Source organism: Notamacropus eugenii, chromosome 2 (assembly GCF_028372415.1).
Source record: "Notamacropus eugenii isolate mMacEug1 chromosome 2, mMacEug1.pri_v2, whole genome shotgun sequence".
NCBI lineage: Eukaryota > Metazoa > Chordata > Mammalia > Diprotodontia > Macropodidae > Notamacropus > Notamacropus eugenii.
The window spans coordinates 411,913,369-411,926,877 of NC_092873.1; the positions used below are offsets into that span (position 1 = coordinate 411,913,369).

Consider the following 13,509-nt stretch of genomic DNA (forward strand, 5'->3'; position numbering starts at 1 on the left):
AATGCTTTTAAGAGATATAGCATAACCAAAAGTTGGAAATATTTATGACTTGATATGTACTGTGTTAAAAATTGATCACTTATTGTATTTATGTAGGTATTAGAGTCTGTTATTAATTTCTTAGTGAAGTCCTCTTGATGGAGGAATAAATAATGGAGAACTGGCCAAAATTCCAATTTTCATTTTGTAAAAGTGATAAGGAGTATAAGGCTTAAGAATGGAAATTCACAAATTGTGTCAGGATCAATTTTATAGAATGGACACTGGAAATAGGACTTCTACAAAAGATGGCAAGAAGATACTCTGATGAAGATGGTTTGATCGAACATTCACACCAATAAGCTACACATCAATAAGATGATGATGCCTCCTATTGCTGTATGAGATGAAACTTCTAAATGGACAATCCATTGATTCAACTTTTTCTTTTGGGTCTCTGTTTCTGTACTTATGAAGGGGACTGCCCCCTTGCAATTTGTCAATGTGTCAATCAGCCTCTTCTCCTTCCTACTTAAAGGGGAGATAGATGAAGGGAAGAATTCATATGAGAGAGCAAGAGAGCATTAGAAATGTGAAAACAAAATTTTAAGGAGGGAAGTATTAAGATCTTAGTGGAAAGAACCACAGGAAACTCTCCATCAGATGAGGAATGTGAACTGATGTAAAAAAGGTTTGAAGAAAGTATTAGGAAAGAAGTGTGGAAACATAACCCATATTGAAAGAAAAAGGAGGAATTATGAGAGACAGCAAAAGTTTCCACAGAAGTAATTATTAGTTGATGAAGACAGTGAAAATAAGTCAGATAATAAGAAGGCCAGCAGACTACAGAAGGACTCAACCAATCAGGAGACAGACAGTGGTCTTCAGAAAATTACGAAATTTTTGATAAGGGAAACAAATCTACAGCTAGCTGGAACTAGCCAGGGAAAATGACCTAGAGCTACCTGGAGAAAGCTTTTCTTCACTGCACTTCCTTAATGAACTTCATGCATATAAGCAGACACTCCCCACATACAATTATCCCTCCATTTTCTGATCATGGGTCCTGTGTTAAAACATGTTTGGGAGGGGGATCACACTGGGGCTGGTTACGTAATGGGCATGTAGAGAAGATGGGGACCTAATGGAAAATGGACCAATCCATCTCCTGATGGGAAAATCTGTCCTGAACTAACAGTACAAAGTCAGTCTCGCTTCTGTATCCAATGCTCCCTCCTCCTGAAAAGAGGGTGGGGGTTCACTTTAGCCAAACTGTTCAATTCCTCTTAACTCTGCTGCGATAAATTTTCCTTGATACCTTATTAATGTCAAGCGTGTCTCTAACAGAAGAGATGCCTGTAGTGACAATTCTCCATAAGCCATCCTAATAACAGGCAAAAATGACATACACTAATGAAAACAGAGGCTAATTCAAAAGTTGCTGCTTCACGAGACTGTCTATGACATTAAAAAAAGCTGAGAAATCCAAAAGAAAGGTTTTTTTTTTCATTTGTCCAAGAAGGTTCAGCTGTGTTGTTATCAACTGGAGGGGACCCCAGATATATACGTGTGTATATATATATATATGTATATGTATGTGTATATGTGTATATATGTGCATTTACATGTGTGTATATGTGTGTACATATACATGCATGTGTACATATGTATAAAATGTGTGATCTGTGTATATAATAGGTATGTATTATATAATATGAAATCTATGTCCATGTAATGTATACATACGCATATAATATGTAACATATATCTGTGTAATGTATACATAGATAAATAACATATATAATATATAAAAGGTATACATACATACATAACACACATATACATATGCATGTATATGTATATATGTATATATATATCCACCTTTTTACAGAAATAGATGTATCTTCAATTCGTACCCAGCATCTCTCCTCCCACTCACTTAACACTAAAATTACATCATGAGTTTGCATTCACTAAGACCTCACTAACTGATGGAGGGGACAAAGAAATGAAGAAGCTCCAGAGCAAAATGAATAAGAACAGGAAAGCCAGCCTGGAATTAGAAATTTCCTTTAGATAATCCCCAAAGGAGATTGGTAATCAGGAGGTATGTGTCACCATGTTTCTTACCTGAAAATGTCAAGGTTATTACTATCTTCCAACACAGGTGGAGCTAAAAAGACTAATGTGGGGGCCACAGTGTATATTCTCAAAAGCAATTCTCAACTATATTATGACTGGAAGAGACAGGTACCCTCATTTTACAGATGAGGAGACTGAGACCCAGAGAGGTTAAATTTCTTGCCAAAGATCAGATAGTAAATTAGTGCATATCTAGAAAGAGCCAAGATTTGAACCCAAGTAGGCTTCCCAGTCCAGGACCTTTTCAACTAATGCCATATTGCCTCCCTTGTGCACAAATAACGGTCACTATTTGCACGTGCTTTTTCCATTAACATATTTTCCTCTTGGATTCCTGCTTCCTAACACCTTAGCTCAGTCACCCTAATCCAATAGCTATAGCAGATAGCAGCTTGATCTAGCCACTGTTACCCATTCCCATTAACCTGGCCATTCCAACTGAGCAAAACGAAATGGCCTTTGAATCATTTACTGACTGAACAAGAGAAGGCCATCACAGCCATTACAATTCTATTGGCAGTGCCAGAAGATTCAATGATACTTATCCGCATTTCAGTTTCAAGAATGCTGATGTCATCCATGATGCAGACTTATGCAATGAGTCTAGCCAAGCATCAAACATTTCTGCTCATCATTCTCACCAATCTGCATCACCACCCGCTAAGTGGGCTCATGAGAGCTTGGGTGACTTAGTTCTTCTTTTCCTGTTAGGGTCTTAAAATCTATTTTTAGTATCATGGCTCTTTTGGGCAGTCTGGGAAAATTTACAGACCCCTTCTCAGAACAGTGTTTTTAAATGCATAAAATAAAATAGTCTGTTACAAAGTTAAAGGAAGGGGAATGAGTATTAAGTGTCTCCTATGTACCAGACACTGTGCTATGTGATTTAGAAATGTTATCTCATTTGATCCTTACAACAATCCTGGGAAGTAGGTGCTATGATTATCCTCATTTTACAGCTGAGGAAACTGCTGCAGACAGAGGTTAGATGACTAGCCTAGAATTAAACAGCTAGTAAGTGTCCAAAGCTGGATTTGAACTCAAGTCTTCTTGACTCTAGCTTCAGTGTTCTATCTACTCTATCACCCAGCTATCAAAGAAAATCAATTTTATTGACATACCATTCTCAAAATAATTTGTTTAAAAATTCATAGATTCCAGTTTAAGAACTCCTTCTGAGTTTCTGAATAGACTTTGAGACCTGAGTTCCTGAACAGACCTTGACTCCTTTAGATCAAGGTCTCCTATTGCATCCTGGGTCATCTCCAGTCATCCTGATGAATATCTGGTCACTGGATTCATTTGGCTCCGGAGGAGAAGTGAGGCTGGTGACTTTGCACAGCCCTCCATCACTCAAAACAAAGTCAAGTGCAAGTCACATCATCATTTCTCTGATGGCATGGTCTTCGAACAAGGATGAACACAACAACTCCTTCACTAGAGGTTTTCAATCAAAGGTTGGATGACCACTTGCTGAGTATATTGTAGATGAGATTCTATTTCTAAATCTATGATTTCCAAGTTACAGGACAATTGCTGAAGTTGGGACTGGGTCCTTCCAACTCAAATTCTATGACCATATCTCCAAAAAAAGCATGTTTTCTTGCATGTTTCTCTAGGAGCTGTCCTTTATCAGTAAATCTGCCTTCCCTCTAGGCTGTGATATCAATTTTATGTCTACACAGCCACCAGGCAACTACATTAGTACTGCTTCCCAGAGGTCACTGTCCTAGATCTGTCTTCCCTTTCTCAGTCAAACTCTTTGAAAGAATTGTCTATACTTAATCCTTCCACTGCCTCTCTTCTCTCTTTTGAACCCTTTGCAATCTGGCTTCCAACCTCATCACTCAACTAAAAGTGCTTTCTTCAAAGTTACCAATTATCTCAACTGCCAAATCTGATGGTCTTTTCTGTCTTAATCCGTCTCAACCTCTCTGCTGCATTGGACGCTGTGGACCGCCCTCTCCTAGATCATCTCTCCTCTCTGCGTTTTTATGACTGAACTCTCTCCTGGTTTGCATCCTTCCTATCTCAGTTTTATATTAGTGATTTATTTTTTGGTCTAGACCCATTATTTTATTAGTGTAAAGAAAATTCCCTGTTTCAATGAATTTCAGCAACTGCCCTGTGACTTGGAAATCATAGATTGAGAAACAGAAAATATTGTAGCATTAATCTCTTAATGGCCAAATCCAATGACTTTTTTTCAGTCTTTATTCTTCTCCACTTCTCCGCAGCCTTTGACACTCTGCTGATCACCCTCTTCATGATACCACCTGACACCACTCTCTCCTGGTTCTCCCCTTACCTATCAGACTGCTTTTTCTTAGTCTCTTTTGCTGGAAATTCATTTAGAATTCAACATTTGTTAAGCTGTGAGTTGCATGGGGACTGTGAGACCTCATATGGGGTCAAGACCCACAGTTTAAGAAGCACTGAAGGGGTCTTTAGTGGAAAAGGTTTAAGAAGCCCTGATTAGATCATGCCCTCTAACTATAAGTGTCCCACAAGGCTCTGTCCTAGACCCTCTTCTCCCTCTATCCTACTTTACTTGGTGATCTCATCAACTTCCATGTATTTAATTACCATCACCATGCTCAGGATTCTCAAATATACCTCTCCTGCCCTAACCTCTCTGCTGACCTCCAATTTCACACTTTCAAAAGCCTTTCAGACATCTCGAAGTGGGTGCCAAGTAAATATTTTAAATTCAATATGTCTAAAACTAAACTCATTATCTTCCCCAAAAATTCGTCTCTACTCCTACCTTCCCCATTACTTTAGAGGGCAACACCATCCAACCAGACCCTCATCTCTGAACCGAAGAGTCATTCTTGACTTCTTATTGTCACTCAACATCCCCCACCCCTATATCCAATCTATCACTAAGACCTATTGATTTTACCTCTACAACATCTCTCAAATAAACCTCTTATCCAGTGACACTGCCACCACTCTAGTACAAGCCCTCATCACCTCAAAACTTGGACCACTGCAATAGCTTGCTGGAGTGTCTGTATGTCTCAAATCTCTGCCCACTCCAACCCATCTTCCCTTCTGCCACCAAAGTGACTTTTCTAAAGAGCAGATCCAACCAGGTCACCTCCCTGCTAAAAAAAAACTCTCGTAGCTCCCTATTGCTCCAAGATCAAATACAAAATCCTCTAGGATTCAAAACCCTTCATAATGTTGCCTCTTCCTCCCTTTCCACTCTTCTTACATTTTATTCCCTCCCAGCTACTCTTTGATCCAGTGACATCAGTCCTACTTGCTGTTCCATCCATCACTTGGAATTGGCCATTTTCTCTGGCTATCTCCCATGTCTGGAATGCTTTCCCTCCTCATCTCTGCCTACTAACTTCCCTGGTTTCTTTAAGTCCCAACTAAAATCCCAACTTCTCCAGGAGGGTTTTGCCAATTCCTCTTAATCCTAGTGCATTTCCTATTTTAATTATTTCCTTTCTATCCTATCTATAGCTTGTTTGCTTGCTTGTCATCCCCGCCCCCACTGGACTATGCGTTCCTTGAGGGCAAGAATGGTCTTTTGCATCTTTCTGTATCCCCAGCACTCAGCACAGCACCTGGAACACAGTAGGCACTTGATAAATGTTTACTGATTGACTTTAGAGGCAATCCAGTTCAACCCTCAACCCCAAGCTGAGTCCCAGTTAGATTGTGACTTGCCCAGGAGTCATAGAGTAAGCAAGTGACAGAGCCAGGATTCAAACTCAGCTACTCAGACCTCCACAGTCATGATTACAAAGTTGACTGGGGCACCAAGAAATTAAATGACTTGTCCAATGAATTATTTCTACAAAGCTAGTCTTGATGTGATTCCAACACAAATAGTGAAACTTGGGTCTTAAAGTTCTTCAAGGGATGACTCCCCATCATGTTTATTCAAGTGGCCCAAACAGCTGCCTGCAAGGTTTCCTGGAAATGGATTTTACCTTATTTTGGCTAGAATTTGACTTGACATGTGAAACCTTCAGGAATTTTTTTCTTCTTTTAAACAAGGGTATGAGAGGGATGTTCAGAAAAATTAGTTACTTACTCAAAATAACTCCTGGAAGGCAGAGTGGTATAGTGTATAACATGGTGGGCTGTGGTCAGAAAGACCACAAACTGGTTAAGTGACCCTGAGCTCTTTGTGCTTCAGGCAAGCCCCTAGGATTTATCTATTAAGTAGCGAACATTTCCCCTTACAAATATGGCATGCTGAAGAAATTCCAGACCTCTCCCATAGTAAGGCCTATAAGAGATTAACTCCAAATATTTTACTTTCACAGAATAGGGTCATGAGAATTTTTAATTTCTTTTTATTAATCTTTATTATTTGAGGTTCAGGGTTGCCTCTCATGGTTAGGCTCTGGCCGAATCCTGCCCCATGGGATGGTAAAATTTACTAAAAGCTTCAGACATTTCCAAGATAAGAAGTCAAAAGTGAAGCCAGACATCTCAAAGTAATTTGATTTGTTTTATTTGTGGAAGGATCCCAACCAGCTCTAACTCTGTAGCATGTAAGTCCCTTCTCTCAATTAACCCACTGTAAACTCTGACAATCTAACTTTAATGTGTAACTGGTCTTAGTTTACTCATAGGCCCTAAAACCAAGTCTATTTTCTTAAAGGATGAATGAGATTATGATTCTGTTTAACTTGTTTGTTTTACTATTATGAGATTTACAAGATTGCTGTACGATTAAAAATCATTTCTCTCTCTGACACAAATGAAAATGATAGAAGTTTTTCTAGAACTTCCCTTAAGGTTCAGTTATTTTTCCAAGCTCTGAACTTGTGCTTAAACTTAATAAATAAATAAACTTAATAAAATCTAGGTTTTAACCTGTGGAATCTCTGCATTGTGATAGTATTATTTGGCAACAACCTGAACTCAGTAGGAAGTTTTTTTTCCTGAACTAATAAGAAAGAATGAATAAAACAAGCTCCACCTTGAGAGAGATGAACTGGGTCCCAGGCCCCCCCAGCTCCTCCATCAAGAATCACAGATCTGGAATTGTAAAAGGAGTTAAGAGTTTATTTAGTTCAATCTTCTCATTTTATAGATTAGGAAAAATAGTGGGGATGGACTAGATAACCTCTTACACTCCTTCCAGCTCAAAATCTGTGACCCTCAGCAGTAAAGCCAGACCTAGAACCCAGTTCTGGCTCATAGTGGGGAATATTTCTACCATTCTCTCTTTATCTGTAAAAGTAAAATACTTGGAGTCAAATTCTTAGCTGGAATTTTTCAAAGGATTTGTAATTTCTTTAGCATGGGCAATTCTTTCCACTTATGAGCTATATGACCCTGAGCAAGTCACTTGGCAGCTAAGTGGCATGGCGGATACAGTGCTTAGCCTGAACTCAAGAAGACCTGAGTTCAAATTTTACCTCAGATACTCATAAGCTATGTGACCTGGGCCAAGTCACTTAACCTTTATCTGCCTCAGTTTCCTCAACTGTAAATTGGGGATAATAATAGTACCTATCTCCCAGGGTTGTTGTAAGGATCAAAGAGGATAATATGCTTAAAGTGCTTAGCATACTGCCCTGCATATAGTAGGTGTTTAATAAATGTTTATGTCCTTCCACTTCTCTTCTCTGTCCTTCAATTTCCTCACCTGTTAAAGTTAGAGGGCTGAAGTAGATAATCTCTAAAGTGCCTTCCAGGTCAAAAATTTCTAAATTCTAAAATGAAATGGTTTGAAGATATAATGATAGTTGTTAATCCACAGGCAGAGTGGTACTACGAAATGTACAAAGTATATAAGCATATAAATATATAAATTGAAGAGAAACATGCATCCAGAATAGGTTCTAGATTTTGTATGGCAGGTACAACACTCAATACATTACTTAAAGCTCAACATTTAGACAGCTTGGTGGTACAGCAGAAGTCAGTTTAAACCAAGTTCAAATCCTGCCTCAGACAGTGCCGAGTTGGATGACCATGAGAAGGTCTCTTAATCTCTTTCAGCTTGTTTTCAAAATGGAGATAACAAAAGGTGGTTATGAGAATCCACTAAGATAACATACACACCATGCTCTGCAAAACTTAAAGGACTATATACATGCTAACTATTGTTATCCAATAACTATTAAGCAATTAAGAAGTTCACACTTAGGAGAAAGGATTTATTGCTTCAGGTGGCAGTTGAACTTGATCACCCGTGAGGTCTCTTCCAGGTCTATCCATGAGTCTATGAAATGCAGAGGACAAACACAGTGCTGGGTTGAAAGTAAAAAATTCTGCTAACACTGAACCAACTTTGATATACTGCAGTTCAGATAACGAAGATCTTTTTTTTAACAATTTAGCCATCTACTCAGTGTGTTTCAAATATCTTTAAGCAACAAAAAAGGTGGTTTGAGGAACTAAAGAAAGCATTGGTTGGAAGAAGGGTACTAGAAGTATCCTTGTAATATGAATAGAGAAAGATAACTGATTTCTCTTCCATAGAAATGGCAAATCTTACTGTTCTCCCTGGGATGTAAACCTCTACTTGTCGTAGACTTGGAAATCCTATTGTGTTCAGTAATCTCTAGGGAAGGCAGTCTAAATTATGACCCTCTAATCCATGGAGAGGCAAACCCAATGGGAATACTCAAAAAGCCTGGCTTTTTATTTCAATGTGATACTTAATCTTCTATTACTCTACTAACTGCACAAACCACCCACTTAATTAACCTATTTTTGAATTATTTATTATCTTCCCACTGAGTGGGTGAAAAAGAATCTTCCTGGTTATCTATTTTACTTCAGATGGAAAGTTCAGCAAATTGTAAAGCTCTATTTTCTTCAGTACCTGCCCCCTTCTGGACATGAGGAAAAGGAACACTAGAAATACCTTTTTTCCTGAAATAAGAATACTTAACCTTTTCAAACAAACACTTTCAATAATTCATAAGGGGGGAGATTCTTTGAAACCAAGTATCAGCAGGTATTTTGGGCATGTATCTGGCACCCTGCATCCTGTCCCCTTTTCAGTTCAAAGTGAAAAGATCAGCAAAAGTATCTTCTCCCATCTGATTGCCTACATGTCAATTTTAGCCCCCAGAGTAAGAGCCTACATTCACTTGCCAGAAGGTTCACTGGTTTACATAATTTCCCTTGCTAACAGTATGGGACGGTAAAAAGAATGTTGGATTTGAAGCCAGAAGACCACACCTAATCTCTATGAGCCCCAGTTTGCTAATTTTCAAAGTAAATATTATAACGTCTGCCTGGGATTTTGGGGGGTGAGGAATAAAATAGCATCATGTAAGGGAAACAAATGTAAGGTCAGAAAGAGTCCATTGATCAGCCCTTTGAAACTTGTCACTCTCGGTAAATTGGGCCACTTGGTCTAAAGCGTAGCCAGGACATCTTTTTAACTTTAAAATATCTTCCACCTTACTTTCTGCTTATACTGTATTTATCTCATAACCATGTATTTAGTTGTTTGCAAGCTGCCTCCCTTATTAGACTATGAGCTCCTTGAGAGCAGAAACTGATTTTTGTCTTTCTTCTGTAACCCCAGCACTCAGTGCCTGACTCTAGTAAGCGTTCAATAAATGTTTATTGCCTGCCTACCTCAGTTAACATTCGAATTCTGCTGCTTTACAACCTGTGTGACCCTGGACAACTTACTGAAACTCTCTAAGCCTTAGTTCCTCCTCTGTAAAACAAAAGGGGTTAGGATAAATGACTTCTGAAAGGTTCCTTTTAACTCTAGATCTTACGATTCTGTGCCCATCAAAAGACATCCTTAACTTCCGACTCTCATCTGAGCTAGTACAGTGGAAAGAAAATAGAGGACCTGGGTTTTTCTTCTCCCCTTGATACTCAACACTTATATGACTTGGGCCAAATTACTTAGTTTCCCTTGCCCTCAATTTCCATATTTGGAAGATAATTAGGAGGTTTGATGAAATGGCCTCCAGGGTACTCTCTAACTTTAGATCTATGATCCTTTGCCCACCAGACTTCTCTGACAGTTCAGGTACTCCTGATCCTGAAACCTTTCTTTGCCTCCCTCTGAGCAACTTGCTTTATCAAGCCCCAGATATCTGTCATATGCAAATTTCCTTATCCCAGATTGCTCCAGCCCACCTCAATGTTTCACATCCTCCTTCTGCCAAGAGCATCTCTTTCCATACCCTTCCTGTTCACAGTCCCCTAGTAGAAGCTTCCGTAGCTGAACTCTGTGATCTTTAGTTCTATTTTTAAGAGAAGCTCTCTTTCTCTCTCACTCTGGAAACCACTTATACAAAACATCCAGCATCTCACCCACCCTGCAATTTTTCTTGAGCCTCCATCTCCCACTATCTGCTTGCAGTAAAACATGCCACAACCACACAACACAGTGAACTTGTTTCCCCAGGGTTCATCCCCTTGGGAAGACAAGACACAGAATAATAGCTGAAAGAAATGGTCTTAGAGGTCATGTAACTTAACCCTTAACAGGAATCCTCTCTACAACCTGGACAAGCAGCAGCCCAAGGTGTTGGAAGACCTCTAGTAATAGCAAACTCATTATTTTCCAAGGCAGTCCACTCCACTTTACCATAGTTCTGATCTTTGGTTATCTTTTCCATAGATTAATATTGACTTCTCTGCACCTTCCCCCATGCTCCTAGTTCTGCTCTCTGGGGTCGTTTGTCACCTCCTCAAAGGAAATTCTAACCACTTTTCTGGAGCACTTGTACCTCATAGATCAGGAGTAGAAGAAGATGGTGAAAGGTTCTCAACATCTGCTCTCTTTGGGACCAGGATAGCCCATTTTCCTCTCTGTATACATCGCTGTTGTCATTCATACTGACTGATGTTATCAGCATAAAAACCTCGGTTTGGGTATTTGCTGTTTCTTATCATTAAAGCAGAAACATTATAAGTCCTATTTTGCTGATAAGGAAATAAAAATCCGGGGAGTTTCGATTTATTGACAGGGTCTCTGGAGCAAAGAGATCAGGGTTAGAGCTCAAGGTCAGGCTTTCAATTCTGTCTCCTCTCTCGGAGACTGGAGCTTATTCACTGAAACCTGTAGTCACAAATGAAGAGAGAGCTCTTTCTATGTGATTTCTTCCCAAGGCTTGTTCGTTTTCACCACCTATCTCCCTCCTCTCCCCTCCCCCACCCTTCAACCTTTACACCATCGAACGACCGATTTAGTCCTATCCCCCAGCACTGTCAGTTCGGTCCCCGGGACTCCCTCCAGGAGCCAATCCCTTGACTTGCTCAGCCAGGAAGGAAGGAAACCCTGGGAGTGAGAAGCAAGGAAATCTGAGCCGGTCTGGCTTCCCCAGCTCACCTCTTCGAGAGAGATGGAAAAGATGCTTAATGTTTCCAAGGGTCAGCAGCCAGTGAGTCTGAGCTGGGGGATGATTTCGACCCCAGATGCAATCCGGAAAGGATTTTAGGCTCTGGCCGTCAAAAGGTTCCTCCCAACTGAAAGCAAATTTCTACTCCCCTTCTGCTTTTCTCTGGCCCCCTTTCCTTCACCTCTTCCTGTACTCCTTTTTGTCTCTCCTGTTTCTCTATGCCTTTCTACCATTTCTCCCCTTTTTCTCCCCCACCCCCCGCCCCACACTTCGTTTTTCTAACTCCCGCTTTTCAATCGTCTCCCTCACCGCAGTCAATGGATCTCCCTTTCTCCTCTTCTGGTTTTCCCTTCCTCTCCCTTCATTTCCCTGCTTCTTCCTGCCAACCTCTCCCTTCACCGCCTTTCACTTTGTCTCCAATTACGTCTAAATGCAAACCACCACAGATGCCATTTTAAATGTTTAGTTGTTATAGTTACTTGACTAATTGCCGGGCCCTATGGTGGCTCTTCTCCTTCTGCCCGACATCACCAGCACCGACACACACACACACACACGCACGCACACACAGACACGCGGGTTGGAGGGACAGAAGCTGGCAGTAGCGTTTCCCGCGGACCCTGGGAGGCACGATCAACCTCACTGACCTGCCCAGGAAAGTTTGGGTGGACGGTGCCCACAGGAAAGGCCTTGGCAAAGCAGGCAGAAAGACTCCCCTGCCTTCCCCAGCTGAGCCACTGTCTCAGGTGGCGTCAATTCCCGTACCTGCCAACTCCCAAGACGGGTTGATTGCTGCGAAGGCATCAGTAGAGAGAAGCGGTGGAGTGGCTAACCCCAGGGCACCACTCACCAACCTACGTTTGTAAAAATTCAGGGAGGGGAGGGCATTATACTAGGGCAGTAGGGAAAATTAAGGAAGGGATGTGGGGAATGAGTCCCGGCCCGAGAGAAGAGTTAGAAACTGCTACCGGGTACTCACGTGCCAGATGGCGAAGAAGATGAGCGCCGCGCATAGGACCAGAGACAGCATGTAGCAAAAAGCAGCGAAAGTGAAGGCCATGGCGAAGAAACCACCTGGTAGAAGTGCCCCGCTTTTGCAAGTACACAGAAAGCCGACAGGAGACCCAAGTCCCTCTCCCTCAAAATCTCCCGCAAAACGGTAGGGTACAGAATCAAGCCTTCACTCTCCCTTAATGCTCACTGGAACAAGGAGGTACATCAATTGGGGAAAGAATGGGGACTAGCTGAGGGGATAAGGGTACAGGGGCTCCCTCGGGCTCTAAGGAATAGACCCAGAACCCAAAAATCTAAGGCACCGAAAGGAATTTCAGAGCCCTAGAACCGACCCTTCCTCAAATCCTGAAAGAAAAAGGGTTGGAAGGGATAGAGGTGCAGGTTCACTCCTGTGAGCAGTAAATGAGACAGTCCGGGGAAAGGGGAGAGTAGTACCGAGAAATAACACTTCTCGGACAGAAAAGCAGAGGAACACCCCAAGGAAAACAAGGGGAATGTAATCCCAGAGAAAGCCCGTGTTCACCCCGCCTTAATCCAAAGGGGAGAGGTGCGCCCCGGAACTCCGGACAGCTTTGGCACCTCCGAGGCGCACGCGAGAAGTGTCCAGTGCCGTGCCCAGCACGGCTCGCTCCAGCTCCACAGGGTTAAAGAGTCCACTATCCCAGGACCGGCCACAGGTTCTTCCCCAGGAGAGGAAGTCTTCTGGATTGTGGAAAGGGGAAAAGAAAACAACCGCGTTTTCTCAGAGCTCAGCCCTCCAGCAGAGGCTTCCTCCTCGTGGATGATGTGCACTCTGGAGGCGCCCAGCCTCGGAGAGTCTCCTCTGCAATCCGAGTGGGATTCCCCGGAGGTTGGAACCAGAAGCGGGAATAAGCAAGCTCCGACCCACCAAATCTCAGATCATCAAAGCGCAGTCCCCCGAGGCCGCGATGAAGCACCAAACGAGCCCAGTTCCACCTGCTGCTGCTCCTGCCGCCGTGGTTATCCGGAGAGAAGAGGGAGGACGTCCCGGGATTCCCTCCCACCCTGCGCTGTACCCCGCACTCCAGTGGCACACTCCCTCCCTTAGGGC

The 13,509-nt window shown here is 41.9% G+C and overlaps 1 protein-coding gene across 1 annotated transcript in view; it reads right to left on the reverse strand.

The window, feature by feature from the left end:
• The window catches only part of CNIH3 (cornichon family AMPA receptor auxiliary protein 3), a 174,274-nt gene extending 161,791 nt beyond the window's left edge, over positions 1–12,483 (reverse strand). The window contains exons 1-2 of the mRNA XM_072638172.1: positions 12,392–12,483; positions 12,189–12,277 (exon numbers count right to left, since the gene is read on the reverse strand). Coding sequence (XP_072494273.1) covers positions 12,189–12,277; positions 12,392–12,483 — 181 coding nt within the window. The remainder of the gene's footprint in view (positions 1–12,188; positions 12,278–12,391) is intronic.
• Between the last annotated feature and the right edge of the window lie 1,026 nt (positions 12,484–13,509).